The sequence below is a fragment of the Gymnogyps californianus genome, chromosome 1 (genome assembly GCF_018139145.2).
Source record: "Gymnogyps californianus isolate 813 chromosome 1, ASM1813914v2, whole genome shotgun sequence".
Classification (NCBI taxonomy): domain Eukaryota; kingdom Metazoa; phylum Chordata; class Aves; order Accipitriformes; family Cathartidae; genus Gymnogyps; species Gymnogyps californianus.
The window spans coordinates 165,303,461-165,327,277 of NC_059471.1; the positions used below are offsets into that span (position 1 = coordinate 165,303,461).

Sequence of the window (23,817 nt, forward strand, 5' to 3'; positions counted from 1 at the left end):
TTACTGTGTTTAGATGACTCACTGCAAATCCTACCACTGCTTCTTTTGAAAAATGAAAAAGTTGAATGAAGCTTCAGAGTAGAAAAAGTAAAGATTTTACAATTAGAAGGGCTTTTGGAAATGTGAGTGTTTGCTTTGTCTTAAAATATGTAAAGTCTAGGTGGTTTACTGCTGAATTACAGTAGTAATTTTTGAGACAGACTAGGCAGTTACTACTGACCCAGCCGTTCTCAAAGATAAAATTTAATGAAGGATCCTTGTAGTGTTTAGGCTGCTGGGGCTTTTCGTGCCCCCCCCCCCCCCCCCCCCCCCCTTATTGTGAGTTATGCTGTTTGTAGTTCTCCTGATTAGATAAGTTGTGTTTTGAGAAATCTATATGAAAATGTTATATATTTTTCAAGCAAAAGGTAACCTTTTGGATTTTTGTTGTTGTTGTTTCCATTATTTTTTCTGTAGGAGTTACCTAAAAACTATTTTTTAGTGGAGTGCTGGTTTTGTTTTTTATGTGAACAAAATTTAAAAAATGGGAAACAAGGGAGGCCTTTGCTAGTTGAAGGAATTTCTTTCTTTCCTAAAATCTTTACAGAGCAGAAATTTCAGACTCTAATTTTCTGTAATACATAATTTTTAGTGAAGATTTTGTTAATTTGAGAAAACAATTATCATTATTTTCTTTTGAAAATAATTGATCTCTTGTATTAAACAACTATATTGCTTAAAAGGAAAGCTCCTTGAGTGTCAGTGATAAAGATACCAGGTTTACCTTTTAAATGATGAAGTGAACTAAAATAGTAAATGTAACTTCTCGTTAGTGTTTCTCCACATTGTCTGAAATGTTCCTTTGATGCTCACTTCTTTGATGCTCACCCCTTTGAGTTTTCTAAATTGTATCTTCACATTTTTAATGGAAATAGTTTTCTTAAATAGCTGTAAAGCCAAGAGGGTGTCAATTGTTCTTTCCCTAGCTTAGGTTTAGATATTTTACTAATAAAGCAACTCAAATGTCAGCACGTTCCTTCCCTTTTCCCCATCCAGATTTAACTATCATCCTGCCTGTGATTTGTGTAAATAAAAAAATAGAAGGCAATGGTCTTCCTAATTCAAATGTGTTCAACTCATCTTTCTTAACAAGTTTGTGACACTACTGATTTTGATTTGTTTTAAATAGTGCCATGTTAATGAAATCCTTATGCATACATAAATAGCTGTAAGAGGCTAAATTACTTGCTCTAATAGCTCATTAAATCAGACACTTTTCTACTTAATTTTTTCTCTCCCCCCCCCCCCCCCCCCCCCCCCCCCCCCCCCCCCCCCCCCCCCCCCCCCCCCCCCCCCCCTTTTTCTTCTTCTGTATTAAGATCCTAGATGATGATGCAGCTCAGGAGTTGATGCCGGTGGTGGCAGGGGCTGTGTTCACCCTGACTGCCCACCTGAGCCAGTCCGTGAAAACCGAGCAGAAACAGCCACTTGCACTCCCTATGGCAGGACAGTCCCAATATGTCTTGATGTTGGATGGTTCTTTTACCTCATCACCTGGCTCTGAGAGCATATCCATGGGTTTTGCTTCCATTGGTGACTCCTCCCTCCACATCATCTTAAAAAAGCTGCTGGATTTCATTTTGAAAACAGGTATGTTGACCTTTGCAGTGCATGTGTGGGAATTCCAACCACCAAGAGTAGAAAGATGGACTGAGCTGCTTCCTGTTACTGCAGCGAGGATTTTTATTACAGTCAGTTAGGTGGATCTTACATGATTAATATAGATCTAAGTGATGTTACTAACAAGAAAAAAATTAATAAAGGCGTATTATTTTTTAATCTGAACAACAAACAGAAGAGAGATGTGTAAATATTGCCACTCTTTTGGAGCAGCATAAACTTGCTGAATTTACTCACAAATACACTTTTATGTCAACAGTAGAACTCTGACTTAAGTGATCTATTTGTTTTATTTATTTCTGCCAGCATTGCCATAGGAAAGTTAAATTAAGTGCCAGTGGAGGATGGTGTTAGGGAATTTACATCTATTTGGTTTTAATTATGAATGTTTCTTGTGAACAGGTGGTGGCTTCCAGAGAGTGAGAACGCACCTTTATGGATCACTGCTTTATTATTTGCAGATTGCCCAGAGACCAGATGAACCAGACACTTTAGAAGCAGGTATGCTCCAATTGTATTATGGGAAGGAGCAAAGAAATACTGTTATTTAACCCTGAATGGTACAGTTTCTGCATGCTGAGTTGTCTTCTGGAAATAGATTATGTAGATAGAAAAGATCTTACTCCAAGAGCCTCTGAAATTAGTTGCTTATGCTAAATGATGCAAATCTTCCTCCATTCTGACCTGTCTAGCTATGGACGCATTCAAAATGTGTTGTTCTGGATGAGAATATTAAATTTCTGACCTCCAGCACTAAAGATGATATTTCATTTGTGTCCATTTAAAGTTATGCATCATAGCTACAAAATTGTCAAAGAACTGGAGATTACTTGGACCTACCTGAAAACAGTTACAGCTGTAGAAATGTATTCCCTCCACATCTGTATGTATACTCATACCACAGTGATCCCATTTAAAAAAAACCAAAAAAACAAAGATTATTTAATATTCTTTCTGTTCCTTTAGCTGAAGACCCCTGGGGGAAAACAAACAAACAAAAAAGTATCACCCCTACCCCCCCAAAAAATAAGCCAGCCAGAGTTGCTGCTTAACCAAGAGAGCTTACGGTGAATATCACATTCTCTCTGTTAATGGCTTAAATACTTGATTTATCAGTGTTTCTAATCATTATTTCATCTTAGAGCTTGGACAAGGATTGAAAAACAAACTTGGGGCTACTACCTGTGCATGCAGACTCTTACTGCTATTACTTGATCAGCATTTTGAGCTACAGTAGTAAAAATACCTTTGAATTTGTTATGACCCCTTTGTACTTTATTGCTGGCTTTGGATTCAGCCCTTTCCCATTTAAGTAACCTTGTTTACTTCCCTTCAAAGCCAAGTGTTTTGGTCCCAGTGAAAGTTCTTAGGCCTAATAGTCTGCTTAAAATTATTCCAATTTTCAATACATGTAATGTAGAATATGTATTTGCAAGGGTGGTGTATGTGTACAGGCACACACATCTTTTGTGCTGGCTGGCTTGTGTATGATATTCAGGAAAGAATGGATTTGTAGGAAAACGTTTGCACTTCAGTCAAAAACCCTGTCTATTGTTTGGGGCATTTCTGTTACAAGACAGAGCATGCCCTGAGGGATGTAGCCTCAGCTGTACTGTAGCTAAGCTAATGCTAAGCTGCCCATCTTTGCATTTTTCATTTTTTGTTTTACTTGCTTTTTACAGCTAAAAAAACAATGTGGGAACGTCTGACAGCTCCTGAAGATGTGTTTAGTAAATTGCAACGGGAAAACATGGCAATTATTGAGAGTTATGGGGCAGCTCTCATGGAGGTGGTCTGTCGTGATGCTTGTGATGGTCATGAGATAGGCCGGGTAAATAAATCTATTCCTTTGCAATAGCTGTTCAGTTTGTTTTAAAGAACATTTTACTACTATGCAGAAAAGGGAGATTTCATGAGGTAGAACTAGAACATTTCTTGTAGATACTTAATCTCTTTCACGTTTCTGTCCTCCCACTCATCCTTCAAGCTGTTGAAAGTAGGGGCATCCATGCATATTAATTTTTTTTTCTCAAAAAAGCTGCATGTCCTATTGTTTAAAAAAAAAGAGTAGCAAGCACTGCTGCAAAAGATTGTAGGTATGAAGTGCTGTGGTATCTATTTGTTATTATTTTTAAATCATGGGCTTACCAGTTTATTTTTCCACTTTGGGAAGGTTTGGTGACTTCAGGAAGAAATATTTTTCTGATATTAACTTCAGTGGACAGGAATCTAGTCAGAATGCAAACTAGTTTCAAATAGCAATAGTGCTTGTAGCAGTACTTCATTAAAATATTTTGGCATCGTTATTGTTCAACAATATCTGTAATATTTTGTTAAAGAATAATAGAGAAAAGGTAATTGGCTCATACTATACTAAAACATCAAGAAATCTTAGAATATTTTCCACATAAAGGATTGCGATTGTAGTGCAGAAATGCATTCTGCTTTTAAGAAGCTGTTAGAAGGAACCGCTTAGCATTTCATATTTCCAGGTATTTGTTAGATATCTCATTGATCTCACAGATTTAATTCTGTTTTGATTTTTTGTTTTAATTATATTTTTTCTTCCCCCATCCCAGATGCTGGCATTGGCTTTACTTGATCGTATTGTTTCAGTAGACAAGCAGCAGCAGTGGCTGTTGTATCTCTCCAATAGTGGCTACCTGAAGGTGCTTGTGGATAGCCTAGCAGATGATGATCTGACTCTTCAGAGCTTGCTCACACCTCAGCCCCCTTTACTTAAAGCCCTGTACACCTATGAGTCCAAAATGGTAATAGTACTTCAGAAACGATTTTGTGGTATGGGTTGTTGTTTTTTTTTTTAATAAAAGTTGTTTGTCTATACTTCACATTGATGGTACTTAGATATTTTACTAAAATAATATTATGTGAAATGATGTTACAATCAAGAGAGAAAATAGTCATAAGAAGTCTCATTGTGCATCTCCAATACTTATTCTTCTCTACTCTTCTCTAGGCATTCCTCACTAGAGTAGCTAAAAGTCAGCAAGGGGCCTTAGAACTGTTGCGGTCTGGAGTGATTGTGAGGCTGGCACAGTGTCAAGTGTATGACATGCGACCCGAAACAGACCATCAGGGGTAAGTGTTGGTTCCCTGGCTGATTTTGAAACTGTAATATAGTCTTGGAAGTATATGATGTCTTTTTGTAGCCACAAGTCTTTTGAGTAAGTATTTGTGGCTATATTCTTTTTGTGCGTGTGTGTGTGTTTCTTTAACTTACCAGTTCACTTTAAAACCACCTTTTATTGACAGAAAAATTCCAAATAAGTGGGCGTGAAGTTGTACTTGCATGTCCAGTTACTTAGACTATGTAAAATCTTATTTGTTTGATACCTTAGATAAGAATTGTCTAATTATTATTATATCATTTAGACTGTAATGTTTGAAAAACAGCCTACACTGTAAACTTATTTTGGGGACTTTGCAGTTGGTGAACAAAAAGTGCAGAGTTCATCCTCCCCCATAAAGCACTAATGAGAGAGCAGTGAAGTAAATGTTGCTTCAGAAATATTTTATGTGTTTAAAAAAAAAAAAATCACAGTTATATATTGCTTGACAAGTTTCTTGATGTGTTGCCATGTTGTTAGTCATTGTGAGATGACCGAGAGAAGATCTCAGAGAAGGAAATTACGTATTTAGGGGAAATCACCTTGGTTGATTTCAAACCTTGGTCCTTGCTTTAAATTTACAGTTCTTAGTGACACGCTGGAGGTTCAGACACTCGGAAAAATTTAAGACTTTGGCACTTTTAAACAGAGTACTTGTCTATGAGATGTATAAGATTGTATGAAACCTACAGGCCATTTGTATTTATCAGTTGCTTCAGAATTAAGCACACCTCTTCCTAAAATATTTGAGAATTTTTGGTTTTATATATAAGTAAAGAGAACAGATGTCATATTTCTACAACAAAGTAATGTGATTTAACGTAGTATAGTACAAAGAAGTAATTTTCTCTGCTTAGAGAAAATGTCTGGCGGCAGCTTTCTAGGTAAATTGCAGCAGCTATGTATCATAAATTTGTTGCTATTCCAATATAAATTCAGTTCAAGTACAGACCTATTATTGAAATATGAATGGTTGCACGTTCTTGAGGGTGACTGTAGGCTGAGGCTCTGCCTCACTACTGGGCTTCACTTTTCTTGCACTGTTTATCTTTTTTCCTTTTTTTTTTTCTTTTTTTTTCCCCTCTCTTCTTTTTAAACATCTTAAGAATGTACGGAATGAGAGATCCCCCAGTCTTCATTCCTGCTCCAGTGGAACGTTATCGCCAGATTCTTCTTCCAGCTCTTCAGCTGTGCCAAGTGATCCTCACATCCAGCATGGCACAACACCTGCAAGCAGCAGGACAGGTAAGTTCCAAAAGATGCTAGAGTATTACTGCTACTGCTCATTCAAAGAAATTATGTGTCCTTTTGCTCTGAAAGTAAGCTTTTTTTTAAAATGCATACTCACTGGTATGGGAGATCACTTTAAAATTCTCCAAAAGTAAAAGCATTGCTGCTTCTCTGCTCACTGCTAAATTTCAAGTCATTCATATTTTCCCTTTTCTTCTTGTGGTACAGGTTTTGCAGTTTCTGATTTCCCATTCAGATACTATCCAGGCAATCCTGAGGTGTCAAGATGTTAGTGTTGGATCTCTCCAGGAGCTGGCCTCCCTGACAGGAATAATCAGCAAGGCAGCTTTGCCTGGTAGGAACTGCAGTTTTGAAGTCTCTTAGCCCCATCTGCATGAATCTCAGGCTTTGTTTTCTATAAAGAAATAGTAAGACATATAAGGGAATATCTACTGCCATACAGAATTTTCTTGATGTGTAGAGCTCTGGGAAAAATAAAGAAATATTAAATAATTGTGCTTGAAGTAAGTATGGTGGATTTGCAGTGGACATAGTGCCCTTATCAATATGCATTTGACTTCCCATTTTCTTTTCATTATGCTGCCTGACAGTAAGTACTTTTTGTCTTCGAGATGACTTGCAAATAGTAGTGTTCAAAGTGCCTGTGGTGTCTTTAAAAAGAATTTTCATTCAGCAAATTCTGTGACTGAGGAAATGAAGACAGAAAATTGTTTGCATACCCATATCTTTTTTTAATGTCTTCTCCATTTTTATTTATTTAAAAAAGAAAGCTTTCAGGGAGAAGCACTGTAGATTAGCATACTGACATTTCTCTTGGGTGACTTATCTTCACAGAGGACTAATAATTATTGTGATGGATATAGTGATTTCTTCTGCATGCTAGAAGACTTGCTTACCATTTCAAAATAACTTCTCTATTTTGATTTAATGGCTTTCTTTGTTCAGTAGAGATGTCTGACTACGATAGAAAGGAGTGCAGAGCTGTAGGTTGAGTGCAAATGTTTCTTTACTTAAAGTATACTGAGCTTTGCACAACAGTTGCAGTTTGCATGCTAACCTCCCTTCCTCCCCGCCTTTTAATTACTTAGTAGAACAGTAAGCTACCTGCTGTCATGCATCTCCTAGTAGCTGCGTTCATATCTGAATGTTTTCCTCAGACAATGTGCAAAATATAAGTTGTAAGTTTGGCTGAAATTTTTCTGATCAATGCTTGTATTTAAATGTGTATACTGCATAAATCTTTGTATTTATGTTCCAAAGAAAATCATGTTTTCTTTGGGGAAAAAAAAAGTTAATTTAATGGCTGTCTCTCTTATCAGGAGTGCTAAACGAGCTGGACATTGATGTTAATGAAGGGACGCAGATGGAGCTACAAGGACATATAGGCCGATTTCAGGTAATGAAGTTGTGTATTTGTTGTGGTTTAACCACAGCTGGCAACGAAGTACCACACAGCTGCTCACTCACTCCCCCCCAGGTGGGATGAGGGATCAGAAGAGTAAAAGTGAGAAAACTCATGGGTTGAGATGAACACAGTTTATTAGGTAAAGCAAAAGCCGCGTGCGCAAGCAAAACAAGGAATTCATTCACTACTTCCCATCAGCAGGCAGGTGTTCAGCCATCTCCAGGAAAGCAGGGCTTCATCACCTGTAATGGTTACTTGGGAAGACAAACGCCATCACTCCGAACGTCCCCCCCTTCCTTCTTCTTCCCCCAGCTTTATATGCTGAGCATGATGTCATATGGTATGGAATAACCCTTTGGTCAGTTGGGGCCAGCTGTCCCGGCTGTGTCCCCTCCCAACTTCTTGTGCAGCCCCAGCCTCCTCGCTGGTGGGGTGGTGTGAGAAGCAGACAAGGCCTTGGCTCTGTGTAAGCACTGCTCAGCAATAAAGAAAACATCCCTGTATTATCAACACTGTTTTCAGCACAAATCCAAAACATAGCCCCAATAGTAGCTACTATGGAGAAAATTAACTCTACCCCAGCCAAAACCAGCACAATATTTAATACTTGTCCTTTTAGAATTGTGTATGTAGATGAGTTTCTTCCTGGTTTTGTACTCTGAGAAGCAGCAGTTATGAAATGGATATTTTCCACCATTAAGAAGAATATGTGGTGGTTTTTTTAGGGGGGTGGGGGTGGTTTGTGTGCAAGTGTGGTGGTTTGTGTGGTGTGTGATTTTGGTGGCTTGGTTTTGTGGGTTGGTTCCCCCCCAACCAAGTAGAAAAGATAACATTTGGCAACATTAGAGTTGCATCAGGGACTTTGTTTCCCTCCCTGGCTTAGGATTCACCTTATGTGGAGAAGAAGAAGAATTTGAGGTCAACACCAGAGCATGTGAAGTAATGCAGAAATACTCTGTTACCACTTTTGCCACAAGCATGTCTCCAGCTCAACAATTTGGAGTATCAAACATGCTAGTGTTTTCTTTCTTTCCTCCCCTTTTAAAAACAACCCTGACTTAGAAAACAGAACGAAAGCCAAGATAAAGTAAGTCTTGCTCAAAAGCTATCATTGCAGACCTCTTTACAGCTCAGCATTCAGCATCCAGCAATGTTTTTGAAGCTTTGTGGTTCATGTGAGCAAGGACTTCCGTAAAGAAATATTTCATTGAAAACTGTCTGTAGAAAGGGCTGCACTATCAAATACTTCTGGTTGCAAGAAGGATGTGTTCTCTGGACACTTTGGTAGTAACTATTAGGCTGACCAGCCCGAGACAAAGTAGCAAGCTGTAAATGATGCTGTAATGCTGGGGTACTTGGTATTCTGCTGCATCATGTCAGCAAGAAATTCCCATGGGAAAGCAGAAAGGTGGTGGTTTGGTTTTTTTGTTTGTTTTGGTTTTTTTGTTATAAGGAGTTTTAATTAGTTAATTTGAAAACTGAGCTGTTCTGAGCAAAACTGTGCGAATCAGTCTTCTGTTATTGTAACTCTTCTCTCTAGTTTTGGCCTGGTATTTTCATCCAGTAATAAAAGGATTTAAGTGTTTTACTGTTCCCCAAAAGTAATTGCCAAAAAATCTTTAATCTTTGATATCTTTTTTTGCTGTTCCACACAAACTGACTTACAACCTGAGGCACTCTGGTGATCTTAACAGCCACATGTAAACTAAAAACAAATTTATTGATTGTTAGTTCTTTTTATGAAACTGTTGAATTGGTTTTTGCACTCTACTTTTATGGAGCTTATTATCTTCATATCCAGATTTTGTTAGTTTGTCTATATAGGTCAGGGTGTTTTAAGCAGGAATGGGTAAACCTGAACTGTCATTGATGCTAGTCAGTATAATAGTCTGGAAGAGACATAAGACAAAGTTGTGCACTTTTGAATTGCATTCATTTTTCAAGGAACTGTTTTAGGGTGCCACTAATTTTTAAATTAATTAAAGGTGAGTTAAAACATTGTGTTTTAAAAATCTAAATTTGTTTTACAAAGTGCTAGACATTTTTGTCTGCATTGCTCTCTTGCTATTGTTTTTTAAATCACTTAAGTGCAAACAATCATGCACTTCATTTGTTGAGATACTAATTAAAATGTTCATTTCTTATGGCAGCGCCAGTGCTTAGGACTTCTGAGTCGGTTTGGTGGTTCAGACAGACTACGTCAGTTTAAACTGCAAGATGATAACGCAGAGGGAGACAGAGTGAACAAGAGGGATGAAATTGAGTTGGCCATGCAACAGGTAAGGACACAAGAAGCTGCTAGAACCTTCAGTCTCAAATTGTGACGTTTTACCTGCTGTGCAGATTTGTTCAGTTGTCATACTTTCATATGATAGTGGTAACGCTCTATGCTGTTTTTAGTTTGGTGTAGGATCCAACATTTTATTTCTATTTAAAGTAAACCTTGAAAATGTGGTTACTTAAATTTGCATTAGCAACCATTATTGCTTTGGGTACAAACTCTGTGAACTTCAAAGCCTTAAATTGATCAGAAATTTTCAAAATGAAGGCTGGGTATAGAGGGCAATGGCTAACACTACGTTAGAGCCAAAGAGGACTTAAAATTGGCCAGAAATTTTAACTCGCAGGTTTGGGAAAGAGGCAAGGTTGTGAGTCCTAGACTTGAAATAGAAGAGAGGCTGTAACTGATCAGAAAAGAGAATCATCACATTCTGGTGAGAAGAGAGGGAGCATTGTTTATTCACATTTATCCATTTAAAATTTAATGCTCCAAAGCCTGTAGATATTGTAACTGACATGCTGTCATTTTTTTTTGGCAGATCTGTGCAAACGTGATGGAATACTGTGAGTCACTTATGTTGCAAAGCGCCCCCACTTTTCAGCACGCTGTTTATCTGTTTACTCCTAGCCTGTCAGAATCAACCAACCGAGATGGGCCTCGTCAGGGTGAGATTTTTGGCTTGCTATTTTATGAGACTGAATGACGTGTCATTTGGGCTAGTAGAAAATAACAAACCAGAGGCTGTAGTTTCACATACACTTTAAGTCACTTTATGCCAGTGCTGTAGCTGCCCATTTTCTAATTCTGGAACACATGCTTGCGCGGCCTTGCGCTAAGCCAAAATGAGGAAACTAAATCCAAGTTAAAACAAACGTGACTAAAAAATCCTTTTTAATTCACTTCCCGTGGCAGCCTCAGAAATACATATATCAGTAAAAAAAAGTGTATGTAAATAAATAGCACAAGACAGCAGAAGGTGAGGATTTCTTTTTTTTTTTTTTTTTTAGCATCTGTGCCAGATTACATTATGTGAAACTAGGACCTCATTTATGACATGTAAGATGTGTTTTGATGCTGACTGGAACTCTTCATTACGCCACATGGCAAGAGTTTACAGTGTGCTGTTATGCACCTGAGTGGTTAAAATATTTAAATAGTAAGACTGGTCTAGTTACATTTCACATGTTACATTCAGTACTGTACTATGCTGACTGCCTTCTAGTACTGCAGCCACAGAACTTTTTGCCTAGACTTTCATTTGTATGACTTCTGACACAGCAAAAATATAAACTTGCTAGTGCTTTCATGTCTTTCACTACTTTATTGACAGAGAGCATACCTTATGATTTTTTGTTCTTTTTAAAATTTTTTAAAAAAATTTATTATAACTTGTTCATCATCTTTTCTAGATACACAAGCACCGGTGGTCCCATACTGGCACTTGCCTGGCTTGGGCATTATCGTCTACCTGCTGAAACAGAGCACTAGTGATTTCTTCAGTTACTATGATAGCCATCGTCAGAGTGTTAACAAACTGCAAAATGTGGAGCAACTCCCACCAGATGAAATAAAAGAGGTGATAGTTCTTCTGACTCTGTAGTCTCTGTATTGTTTGTAACTTAGATGTAGCTGTAACAGAGACTCCAAAGCATCTTAGATAAGTAAATAGTTCCAGTTCTTGTGCATATTCCTTTCTACTGTTGATGAAGGGGCCCATAGAATGAGTGACCTAAAACTTCGGGGAAAATATTGGGCTTAACTTCGTAGAAGTCGTGATTTTCATTATAGTTGCTTGGGGATACATTTAATTTCTCCATTTTTTTGGTCAGCAAGGTTATGCAAATTCAAAATAGAGAGCACAGTTTTGAAGAAATAGTAGCTGACAAGGAAGTTCTAGATATTGATAAGTAATTTTATTTGCTTATTTCTTTTGATGCTCTGTGATTTGCTACAATCTTCTTGTTTTTCCTCTTATCACAGCTGTGTCAGTCAGTTATGCCAGCTGGGGTTGACAAAATCTCCACTTCCCAAAAATATGTTTTGGCAAGGCGACGCCTGGTGAAGCTAATAAACAACCGAGCCAAGCTGCTTTCTCTCTGTTCTTGTATCCTTCTAAAATTGAAATGACCCTCAAGGTGATGCTCTAGAAAAGTAGAGAAATAGGAACAGGTTCTTTTTACCTAGATTTCTGACTACTTTGAACAACGCTTTTTGCAAAAGGGAAATTTGAAATACTGAAAATTAAATTAGTAAGAGGGTATTGTTCTGCTATTGTCAGAATGCAAATATTCTCAAGTTAGTAATTCCTAGGAGGGTCTCCATGATGGGACTTTCTGCAACGTTATAATGGAGGAGTTATTACAGCCCAGCTCTTGAATTCAGTATCCAGACCCACTAAAGATTCACATATGTACAAGTGTGGTGGAAAAAATATTTTGAAAAATAATTTTGAGGTGCCTATCAGAGCAACTGGAGTTTCCAGTCTTACAGTCAACCTTGCATAAACCTAATCTCATGAACACCAGTAATTCTATGGAAATAACTAGTCACGCACAAAGTAATTGTCTGAAGCGGATCAGAATTTTCCTCTGAAACCTACTTTGGGAAAGATGTGCTCTTGCAGACCTACCTGTTGTAACTTAAGATGTTACTGCCATCCCCAGCTTTACAACCTCAGCTTTAATTCACTGTCTCTGCAACTGAGCTGTCATTACAAATCACATGAGCACTTGTACTCTACTTTGGCGCAGAGTGTTGGTTTAAAGCCTCTTCAAGGTGAGTAGCAGTCATTGAAGTCACCTAGCCAGCACTGCCCTGAAGCAGGTAGGGAGAGTGCAAGCGATCCATTACCAGGCCATAGCAGTGGGGGTAAGAAGCTTCTGCTGGAGGAGGTGACAGATGGTTGAGCGAACATCTTCAGCTGCTTCCAAGCATGTAAATATGCTCATATAGTAAATGTGCAATCTAAAGACAACAAAATTAGACTCCTTCACTCAGATGTGTCTACAGATATTATAGAAACATGTCTCTTCATTCTTTGGCGTCATCTGGAACACTACCTACTGCATTGCACACCCGCTGACTCCCAAGACCCATTGCTGTCCTCCAGGATGTCCTTCAAGAAAGGAAGGCTGCAAGGTAAAATTTCTCATACAACAAAGTGCCTTTGAATAACTTCTGATGGTTAACTTTAAAACTGATTTGCTACTATTAATATTTTGCCATTTATATTTAATAAAAGACATTTTGTTTGGGTTTGGCATACCTTTGGATTTTCCGCTGGAGAACTGGCAATACAAATCTTGTTGAGTCATAGACTTTTGGGTTTCGTCTATTACACATAACCTCCAAAGGAAAGTAAAATTAACTAATTTTTTTATTTCTGTTGTTCAAACCAAGTGAAGTTCAAATAATATAATCAGATCAGTGATTCAAAACAATTTATAGGAAAATATTTCAATATAATAATCTAAGATGAAATTAAGAACTAATATTACTATTAGTGGCTTTAAAAGTATTTTTAGAATTGTAGGCACCATTGATTCACCAGAAGATTTTAAGTTTGTTGAATTTTGGTTTTTAAAAAAAATAAAAATTAGGAATGGAAGGAAGTCAGAAAGGGAGAAGTGATCTGGGGAGGAGCTTTTTGCTTAAAGTGCCGTGTTGTGTGATCAAAATTATTTATGGCTCTTAACGTATTTTCTCTAAATCATTTAAGTCAAAAAATTAGTGTCGTTTCTAATGGACAAGTTTACTGACCAATTTGGAACACTGCGTTTTAAACTCATTTTGTAACTTGATGTAGAGAAGATAGTGTGGAGCAGGCAACACAATTTTAACGTCTCATTTTCTATCACTAGATTCCTTTGGTTCAGAGCCTAACTTGGATTTCAGTAGCGGATTGAATCGAGTGAGCCAGCATGATATAGAACAGGTGAGATGTGACAGTCTAGTGAAAAGTACAGAATGGGCTTGATTACCATACAGCTATTGAGAGCAGTCTGACTGTAGTTTTCCCACCTCTAAACAACCTGTGGTAACACCAACAGGATATAACTTAATTTAGGATTAATGAAATGTTGCAAATTTTTTTTTTTAAAGTATTATGAAGCAGGTAGCAGTTGTGCTGCTGCACACATATTTTCAAGTCTTCATATAAAAAGTTAAATGAGCTCGACTTGCAAAAAAAAATTACTCATTCTTTTTCTCTTGTAAACCAGTCAAACAGTATGTATTTTTTAATAATAGCTTTCTGAAAACATCAGTTAACCTTGAAAGACTTGCAATATGAGGGCAGGATTCCCAAGTTTCTGTGATCCTATAGCTGTTTACTACAGGTCAGCTGTAGCTAGGCTGTAGAGAAATGAGATCGAAAAGGGTAACAGAAACTGAGGAGACTAAAAAATGTGAATGCTAGCAAAGAAGTGATTTCTGCTTACACAGCGATTTAATAGTTTGTGTAAATTTGATGCAGAGGTGGCAGAAAAAAAGACCATTTTTATTAATAAATCCCACTGACATTTCTACTGCTGTTTGTGCAGAAAAAAACTGTGCTCAAAAACCTGTGCAGTCTCAAGTACCTTTATAAGATCTAGAATTGTAAGAACAGTTGTATGTGTTTTTTGTGATGAGGCATCTGTCTTTTTATTTCATTTGTTCAAAAGTAAAATATACAGTAACATCTTGCTAAAATACTTAGAATGTAATTAATTTTTTCAGGGATGGTTTATATATGTATTAATGAAAAAATGTCTATGCACATGAATTCTAACTCCTAAACAGTCCTTAAAGGACTAGACAATTTTAATTGGAAGAAGTGTTTGTATGACTATAACTGAAGAAGCTGAATTATATAAGACTGTTTAATTCCTAAAACTTGGAGAGGTTGTAAGATGGTAATATTTGGATAATCTGTAAATGTTCTGACTCACCCAAAAACCTCCGTAGAAACGCTATCTATTACATAATTTAGAGAGAAAAACGTAAGGGAAGAATGTAAGTAGTACTTACTAGGGGAGTCAGAAAAAACATACTTTTGAAAGTGGTTTAGAGAATAAATCATAGTGAAAGGGTTGACAGGTAGTTGATGATGGATAAGGTGCCATTCCAGAAAGAGAAGATTTTGTATTGATGACTGCAACAAATCTCTGTTTCTCAGCTTCAGATTGAAGCCACGAACAGCTTTGGTGAATCTCTGCAGAAGAAGCTTCTGGACATTGAAGGGTTATATTCTAAGGTTCGGTCACGATACACCTTTATTCAAGCTCTTGTTAGACGTATCCGCGGACTCCTAAGGATATCAAGGACCTAAAAGACTCTGATACGTGTTGCTTGCCCCTTGAAGCAATGTACTAGGGCAGGCCTTCTGGATCATCAGATTTTATAGATCATACAGTTTCTAAATAATGTCAAAAATATTTTGTTACTTTTTTTTCTTATCCTTATGGATCAGTTTTGTGTAACCTTTCCTACTGCTCCCAACTTGACAGGAAAAATAAAGGATTGTTTTTAAGTGAGTTATGATTGAAGTAAAATTTCAAGCAAGAAAGAATTCTAGTGGAGGACATAAAGGAAACAAAAGTTCTGCAACTGTGATGATATTACATTTATGGATGCTTCCAGACAAAACTAAAATGTCTGTGTTTCTGCTGTTCTTGCTTCACACACAGGTTTAATGAAAACATAGGGTTCAAGTTTCAGCACTTGCAGACTGTGATCAGTCTGCTTGTGGATTCTGTATGAAAGGTGATCATTTTGCACTGTGAACTGCTTGTTTCTGCTCCCTCTTGTCCTGCCTTTTTTCAGCTGACAGAAGTGCAAGCTGCTTCTCTTTGGACAAGTCTAGATAAGGAAAAAAAAAAAAAAAATGGGGAAAGTCATGGAAGGTGACTGCCCCAGGTTTGGTTCTTACGGTGGGGCAGAGTAAAGTTTTCTGTGCTGCTCTTGCTGGAACAGGAGTATAAAAACAGAGTAAAATGCATGAGGAGGAAGCCATGCTTGAGTGGTAGATTGGTTCTGTAGTTACAGATTGTTCTCAAGGATATATTCGTATCTCCTTGTCTCTTATGTAAAAAAAAAAAAAAAAAGTATAACTGATTATTGGCATGAGATCTGTTGGATTTCTCTCTTATTACAGCCTGATCTTAAAGCCCAATTCTCCATGTGTGCCTTGTAAATTCTGTCTCCCCCAAGTTTTCATTACGTAGTATTTCACATTTTTTTTTATGATTTTATACTTATTTGCCTGCACAAACTAACTACATGAATTACATCATCTTTTATGCAGGGATGATGATAGCCCTGCTATCAGATGGTTATTAGCTATTCCATAGGAGCAGCTAGATATTAACAGTTTACATAGTTGGACTTTGTTGATTCTCAACAGGGTTTTTTCTTGTTTCTCTACCATCTCAGTGAAAAACAGGAAATAATGTACAGAGTTTCTCATTAAATACAAGAATATAACTTTGGAATTGGGCTGGCCCAGAGGAATTCACTACATTTTAGAAAATATCATTATGGTAACCCGCTGATAGTTGTGTGGAATTTCGGTAACATTTTTGCCATGACTTCATCCTGTGATGGCCTATATCCTTCACGTAGCTCATGGTGTGCGGTAACGGACCGCGCGGCTCTGCGGCGGGAGCCGTGTTTCACCGCTTGCTCGGCGTGGCGCCCGTGGGAACGGCCACCCCCCGCATTCCCCCCCCCCCCCCCCCCCCCCCCCCCATCTCTAACACGCGCGTGTATAAACCCTCTGCAGCTCGCGTCAGCTCTGCGCGGTGGCACGTCTGTCACTGGGGGCTGGTTCCAGCGCACCCTCAGCGGCAGTAAATACTGCGGCGCTCGCCCGCAGCAGCGCTCACCCCTCCCGGCGGACGCCTCGCTGCAGACGCGGCCCCCCCCCGCTCCGCGCCGGGGCGGGCGGTGGGAGGCGACGGGGGCTGCAGGCAGGAAGCACCGCCCCCGCCCCAGGCACGCGCGGAGCCGAGCCCCGCCCCTCCCCTCAGTCCCGCGCTTCCGCCGCCGCAGATTCGTCACGTTTTATCTCCGGCCCGCTCTTTTATTTTTTAAATCTTTCTTCCCTTTCCCCTTCCCGTCCGGGTGTGTCCGCACAGGGAGGGCAAGGGAAGCCCCGCGCTCAGCCCTTCCCTTCCTCGCCGAGGGCGGGCGGGCGGGCGCCGTCCCGGCTCTGTGTCGAAACGGCGAGGCCGCGAAGGCAGTGGGGGAGGGAGCGCCTCGTTTACTCGCCGCGGCGTTCGACGTGGAGCCTGCGAGCGGCGGCGCCTCGGCGGCGGCGGCAGGGCCAGCGGACCGGACCGGAGCGGGGCGGGGTACCCGCGGCGCGGCCTAGCGACTCGACATGGGTGAGGAGCGGGCGGCGGCCCCGGCGGCCTCAGCGCCTGCTACCGGCTTCCGCGGGGGGGCGGGGGGAGGCGGCCGGGGCTGGCGCGAGGCGGTGGGCCCCGGCGGGCGGGCGCGGCGGCCCGTCCGTCGTCCCCCCCTGCGCCCGGCGGCCTGTGGAGACGGGGAGGGAGGGAGGGAGGGGGGCTATGGGGCCGCTGAGCGGGGTGGGGGGCCCGCGGGGCGGGCGGGAGCGGCGCCGCCGGGGCAGCCGAGCGGATCGGTGTTAAACGAGGCAAGATGAGGGGAGGGGAGGGGATCGCCTCCTGAGTGCCAGGTCTGCCCGGCGGCGGCGGGAAGCTGAGCGCCGGGCACGGCCGGCCGCGGGAGCCGTCGCTGCCCACCTGCCTTCCGCCTGAGCTCGTAATACGGACCGGGCCCGGCCGGACTGGTCCCTGTCGGCCGTCGAGTTCCTGGCGCTGGTGCGGCCCTCCTGGGGCGGCGCTGCTGAAGCGCTCCAAGGCAGCGTTTCAGTGTTACCTGTGCAATGGCGAAGCGTGTGAGCAGCAGCACGGCAGGAGTATGCGTTTGGTCAGAGATCATAATGCTTTTGTACTCCTGAGACTTGTCTAAATTAAACTCTGATTCAGGTACGTAGTGGGTTGCTAATAAGGAATTAATTACGAAAAGAGGTTTTGTAGAATAGTAAATAAAGTAGAGGGAATAGTAAGAGGCCCTGAATCTAGGGGTTAAGTGATTAACAGAAATCTGTCCTATTGCAGATGGTATTTGAGCAGTGTTTTAGTGTGGGAAAAGCATATTAGAATGTAAAAAGAGGGAATAAGAGGTGTCTGGCAGTTACCCAAGTTTCTGACTGAGAGGAAAGAGTTATCATCTCTTAGGCCTGCATGGGTCACATAGTAGCCTTCTGCTTGAAATGTTTCTATTGAAATACCTTTTGCAGCTCAGTTCTGTTAGGGTTATTTGCCTATCATCTCACAGTAAACAGTGCCTTGAGCAGCACTATGCAAACTGGCAACAGATGGTCCCTTATACCTTCTCTTTGTTTTCCAGGTCTGTAGTGTGCATGGCTTCTGTGATGGGATGGGCTTAGAAGTAGTAAAGCAACCTGTTATCAGTTTGAATTCCTTCTTATGCATAAGCACGCAGCTCATTGCTCCCTCCGTTCCCCGGACAGGCATCACAGATGCCTAGAAAGGCAAACACAGAGAATAAATTTTTATCAAAACCTCTTTCAATAAGATTTTGGTTGTAAATCTTCTCTAATTTGTCTCTTCTCCGATACATTTATCAAATGTGATTCTAGCTTGTTTGGTGTTTCATTACCTTTTACAGGGTTTAGGTGGATTTACAAAATTATTATTTAGCATTAGATTTCTTTGTTATAAAAATCATTGGAAAAAATGTCATTGTTACTGGCTTAGAACATTAGTATTCTTTCTACACTTAAACATCTCATAGGCATGAATCAGATACTAGTCTGGCCACAAGTACTCTTACATGTATTTAAAGAATAAATGAGATGTTGGGGCAAGCCAGTTTTGGAAAAAAGAAAAAAAATAAAAGGGCATTTAAAATCAGCTCTTTCTTACACTTCTGTGTAGCATTAGTGTACTTAATTTAGTGCAGCTTCATAATTTCTAATGGACTGTGATTTAACACGTACCTACTGATTTATACTTCATTCTAAGAAAAAAGAAGTGGATGGTCCTGTGGGAGACCATAGACATCAGAAAGAATTCTTTCAGGCTTCAGCATGTCCTTGTATAGTCTCTTGCATTGAAAAGATAGAGTCCGATACAAACAAAAAAGAAGTTGGCTCAGATTTTGGCAAATGAGAGAAAAGGAGAAAAAAATCCTAACCACAATGAGGAAGCTTGATGCTGCTGCAACGTGATTTTGCTGGATTGAGCTACCATAAAATAGCAGCATAAAACCAGGAAAATATAATGTGGTTCAGCACACAGGTATTTGGGCGACAACCTGAACTTGTCTATTTTCACTGGACAAAAGAAACATATTGTTGCTCAGTCAGAAATGAGGTCGATCTGTCTGCCTTTCCATGTCCTCCATATTGCTAGCTGACACTGAAACATCTTTCTGTTCTGGTTTTTGTAGGGGGCTTTTTCTCCACCATCTTTTCCAGTTTGTTTGGAACTCGAGAGATGAGGATTCTCATCCTGGGACTGGACGGAGCAGGAAAAACAACCATTCTCTACAGGTTACAAGTTGGAGAAGTTGTTACCACCATTCCGAGTAAGTGATCAGTCCCTTAGTGAAAACAGCCGACTTGCCTGTAGCTCTTAACACGTAAGCTTTGTCAGCTGAACTCGCTACATGCTTCCTTCATAAACAAAAGGACCTTACGTTGTGGGAGCCTTGCACTGTTGTATTTAAGAACTTTCTTGCATAACAGTATTACAGTGTGCTATAGAAGTACTACATAAAGGAATATTTTATGCTGCCCTGCTGGTTGCAAAAAGTATTTGACCATAAGATTGTTACCATGATTTGGCAGGCTTTTCTTGATAGGTAAATGTTCAGTAAATGGTAACTGTGGACTATGTAAGTCTTTTGTCTCCAAATATAGCTATAATGTGAATTATAGAGATTGTCATTATTGTACAAAAAAAAATTTACATACGATGGTGTCAGTGAATCGTACCTATTTAATTTCTTTTTTTTTTTTTTTTGACAAGGTCTTCAGTTTGTTATATAAACACTTCTGGTTAACACAGAGAAGAAGAAATCAGATGTTTTAACTTTACATTATGTAGAAAGTGTAACAAAACTCAATGATGTGACATCTCATGGAAGGAGACGATGCTTATTTAAAAAAATGGAACTGATTTCACCAATTGTCCTAGCATTCATGCAGCCATACTATTACAAACACCCAGATGTGTGTGCCAGAATGGTCTGGCTAGGATCACTCTGTGTAACGTGAAGGACAAGGGACGCTTGGCTTTTAAGTCCCTGTCATGTCTCTTGGGTTCCTCCTGAATGGCCACGATTAACTGACTTTGGTCAGGTCTTTTTTACCTTTTAGAAGCCAGCAGTTTACTATGCCCTAATCCTGTTGCCCTAGGGTTGTGCTTATTTTAGCCTCCATAAATTTTAGGCAGTCTGCATCCATCGTTCACTTCCCTGTGTTGCGTTTCGCTGGGCTGGCAGGAAAAAGAATGACATATGTGATATGCGAAAAGGAATGACATATGTGATATGCGAAAAGGAATGACATATGTGATATGCTGTAACCTTGTTGCCATCTTCTGGATACCACAGTGTCAAGTCTTCTGCTGAGAAGTTGCTTCTGCTGTGGTCTTACGAGAGCGCAGATCTGGTGTTGACACGAAGGACACATTCCTTAGTGTTTTACTGCTGTCAGTTGTGTACTTAGTTGTCAAAACAGGCCATTCCTTTAACCCTTGCTCTGTTTCTTTTGGTGATTTCAGGCACACTTTGTTCATTTTTAGCAACCTTCGCATTTGTTACAAATCTCTACAATATGTTTACAATATGTGCTTTTATTGTTCAAAGAAAAAAATTAGCACATTATTTTGAGCCATAAATGTTTGTTGGGGTAACTTCACAACGGGCACGAACTTCATTACGTAGCTACTGAGAATTTTGAGGCCTGAAAATTTTAAACTAAAACTCCTGTAACGTTCTTCAGAAAAATAAAGAAAAATCACCAACAGTGAAATTGTTTAACTTTGTTTCAGCCATTGGCTTCAATGTTGAGACAGTGACGTACAAGAATCTGAAATTTCAAGTTTGGGACTTGGGAGGACAGACAAGCATAAGGTAATAGATCTCTTAAAATCAAAAGATATAATTAAATTTCTCTAAAAAATGCTAAGTTCTTGGAATTCTCATAGCTGGCACTTCTGAAAATCGGTTCTTTTAAGTTTTAAAAACAGCCCATCATCAGGAGAGCACTTTCATCTGACAGAATTCAGTTAGTAAAACCTGTTTTGGACTACAGATCGGAAAGAAACAAGTGAATGTTTTCACTTGTATACAGTTTTGTTTTGAAAAACGAGTTTACTTGTGTAGTAGGCAATTGTGTAGCATTCTGAGAAAGAGGGAAGTGAGTCATGTAAACCCAAAAAGATATTTAAATATTCTTAAGAATGCAAAGCTAGGAAGTTGAATTTAGGTGTAGATGATAATATTTTTTAGCGAGCTTTACAAGTTTTGTAATGAGTCATTATATGCATAATTGTAGTGATCTTTTCAGTACCCCTGTATGATCTTTTTGTGATTCCTTTTTGAATGCTAGGTAGTAAGGTGCAGCATAGTTAGTTAATAAGTAAGGTGCAGGTTCCTTCCCTTTTTACTTTCAGTAAAATAATTCTGAAAAAGGTGGTTTGTTTTGATCCTTGTTAATTACTTGCCTGTATGAATTAGTCATTTAAGATTTCTCTGTTTATCCTTCTTTGGTGACCGTAATGATTATCTATGGCAGAAGCTTGTGTGTTTAAACTTTGTTTCCCTGTCCCTCAGTTACAGACCTGATGTCCTGCAGGCCAATTCCCAAATAAATCCGTCCCCAGCACTTCTGTCCTTTCCCTGTTTTCAAGGTGGTTGCTTCCCCCCCTTCCCCCCTGCTATTGAGAGTATTTGTACTGTCTGTTCCTTTTTGTAGCCTCTTGAAGATACTTTTACTTGCTTGCCTGGGGCCTTTCAGCCCAGAGACAGTTTTTACTTCCTCTGGGTAATCTGGTTTTCATTATCTGGCTAAAAAGCACTGCTAAAAGTGCAGATTATATGACTGGAACTTATCTTTCTTCTGCAGGCCATATTGGCGGTGTTACTATTCAAATACAGATGCAGTCATTTATGTAGTGGACAGCTGTGATCGAGACAGAATTGGCACTTCAAAATCAGAGCTTGTTGCTATGTTAGAGGTAAGAAAACAAGGATGACAATCACATCAATAGAACAGAAATTGAGAAATTAAACCCTTTTTTTTGGAGCGAATGTGAAATTTGATTCAGCGAATCGAGTGAAGCTCAACTTCACCTGTGAAACTTCAGCCCTCAGAACAGGCCTGTGCAACATTTCTGATGGAAAAGCACTAAATATGCTGGAGATATTTCAGAGTTTTGTGCAGCTCTGTCTGGGCAGGAAGTTAGTTACGTGTAGCCTTTTGGTCATATGAAAATTTATCTGTCTGCAAGGACAGCTGCTCAGTACTTCAGTTATGGCAAAATCAGGCCCTGAAGGATTAACAGTAATTAGTATCCTACTACATTCTGAAGCTGAAGAACATATGTAGAACAGGGTAAGACGAGTAAGAAGATGAGTTGAGCAAAACTTCATTCTTTTTTCCCCAAAATTCCTGCAAGCTGTTTGATACGCCTTGTCAAATCCAACTACCAGGTGGTTTCATAATGTAACAGGCATAACCAGCCATGTTTTGAAATTGCTCCTATGTGGTATCATGCTGGAATTGAAAGTAAATACCATTCTTTCACTGGAGAATTTTCTAAAGAACAAAAATCAGCAAACTGAAAAACATTATGAGAGCTGCTGAAGTTTCTTTTCATTCTAGGGGTTTTCTCTGCTTAAATAAATTCAGTAAAAGTCTCTGCAACAACTTGCACGATTCCCCTTTTTTTTAGGAGGAAGAGTTGAAGAAAGCCATTTTGGTGGTGTTTGCAAATAAGCAGGACATGGAACAGGCCATGACTCCCACAGAAATGGCAAATGCACTTGGCTTACCGGCTTTGAAGGACCGAAAATGGCAGATATTCAAAACCTCTGCAACTAAAGGCACAGGGCTTGATGAAGCAATGGAATGGTGAGCAACAGTCTAATTACGCTAGCTTCATTAGAAAAATATTTTACCCTTTTTTTTTTTTTTGACTGGATCTGTGGAAGGTAATAAAAGACAAGAGTCCCCATTAGAAGAAAGAATAGCTTTCTCCGAAAGTACTTCAATGTAATTGAAATGACATTTCAGTAAACTGACTTAACCTTTTTCCTAGGTTGGTGGAGGCCTTGAAGAGCCGGCAGTGATACAAAGCTGACCATTGCAAAGAAGTTTCAGCTATATCCAACATCCCTTTCTGCAGTCAAGTATTTTCAGGCCACAAATACTTGTAAATAGGACAGATTTGAGTTTGAATCCTGTAATGTGGATGGCTCTCTTGAATTGTAAAACTGAACCAAGTGAATGTCTGTGTACATTATGATATTCCATTTCTTTCTGTTTAAAGGATGTACTTATGTTAATTTGTATGAAAGTCTTACTGGCTGGGAAGGTCTTTTTTTTGTTCCCCCCCACCTCCTTTGGTGGTTTTATATCCATGTAATTAAAACACTAATAAAATCTGGAACTGTCAGCTGTACTGATAGGTGTGTTGCTTGCTAGAGGCTGCTTGCTTACGGGAACAAGGCCAACTGCTGCCAGTTCTAACAAACAGCCACATAGCTGGACATTTAAAGAGGTTTCCTTAAGCTGATGTTATACTTCAGAATCCTTCAGTGGAGATGATAGGCTGTTACAATGAAGTACAGCAATGGAGATAAATAGCGTACCTCTAGCTGTTAACGTAGCATTGGTTTTCTGAAAGGAAAATAAATGTCTTCAGTAGCCCCCTACCACCCTGATGTGCCAGGGCCGTAGTTTGAATTTAACTTCCACCTTCATGAGCTGTTACTCCTATACTCTCAGCTCAGCCAGAAATGACAGTTAAGTTGCCCAGTATAGCTGCAGA

At 39.7% G+C, this 23,817-nt stretch overlaps 2 protein-coding genes across 4 annotated transcripts in view; both read left to right on the forward strand.

Moving 5' to 3' along the window:
• NUP205 (nucleoporin 205) overlaps positions 1–15,406 on the forward strand; it is a 53,092-nt gene extending 37,686 nt beyond the window's left edge. For all 3 annotated transcript variants that reach the window (XM_050900433.1, XM_050900440.1, XM_050900447.1), the window contains 15 exons: positions 1,359–1,629; positions 2,062–2,160; positions 3,342–3,490; positions 4,239–4,430; positions 4,637–4,758; positions 5,894–6,032; positions 6,246–6,372; positions 7,358–7,434; positions 9,594–9,722; positions 10,263–10,389; positions 11,134–11,300; positions 11,705–11,828; positions 12,734–12,862; positions 13,585–13,658; positions 14,883–15,406. In XM_050900433.1, coding sequence (XP_050756390.1) covers positions 1,359–1,629; positions 2,062–2,160; positions 3,342–3,490; positions 4,239–4,430; positions 4,637–4,758; positions 5,894–6,032; positions 6,246–6,372; positions 7,358–7,434; positions 9,594–9,722; positions 10,263–10,389; positions 11,134–11,300; positions 11,705–11,828; positions 12,734–12,862; positions 13,585–13,658; positions 14,883–15,035 — 2,079 coding nt within the window. In that variant the 3' untranslated portion in view covers positions 15,036–15,406. The remainder of the gene's footprint in view (positions 1–1,358; positions 1,630–2,061; positions 2,161–3,341; positions 3,491–4,238; positions 4,431–4,636; positions 4,759–5,893; positions 6,033–6,245; positions 6,373–7,357; positions 7,435–9,593; positions 9,723–10,262; positions 10,390–11,133; positions 11,301–11,704; positions 11,829–12,733; positions 12,863–13,584; positions 13,659–14,882) is intronic.
• Positions 15,407–17,003: 1,597 nt separating this feature from the next.
• On the forward strand, positions 17,004–23,448 carry ARL1 (ADP ribosylation factor like GTPase 1). The gene is made up of 6 exons (XM_050900465.1): positions 17,004–17,091; positions 19,208–19,345; positions 20,815–20,896; positions 21,891–22,002; positions 22,720–22,898; positions 23,086–23,448. Exons 1-6 carry the CDS (start codon positions 17,088–17,090, stop codon positions 23,114–23,116), a joined length of 546 nt encoding a protein of 181 aa, XP_050756422.1. The 5' UTR covers positions 17,004–17,087; the 3' UTR covers positions 23,117–23,448.
• The last annotated feature ends 369 nt before the right edge of the window (positions 23,449–23,817 follow it).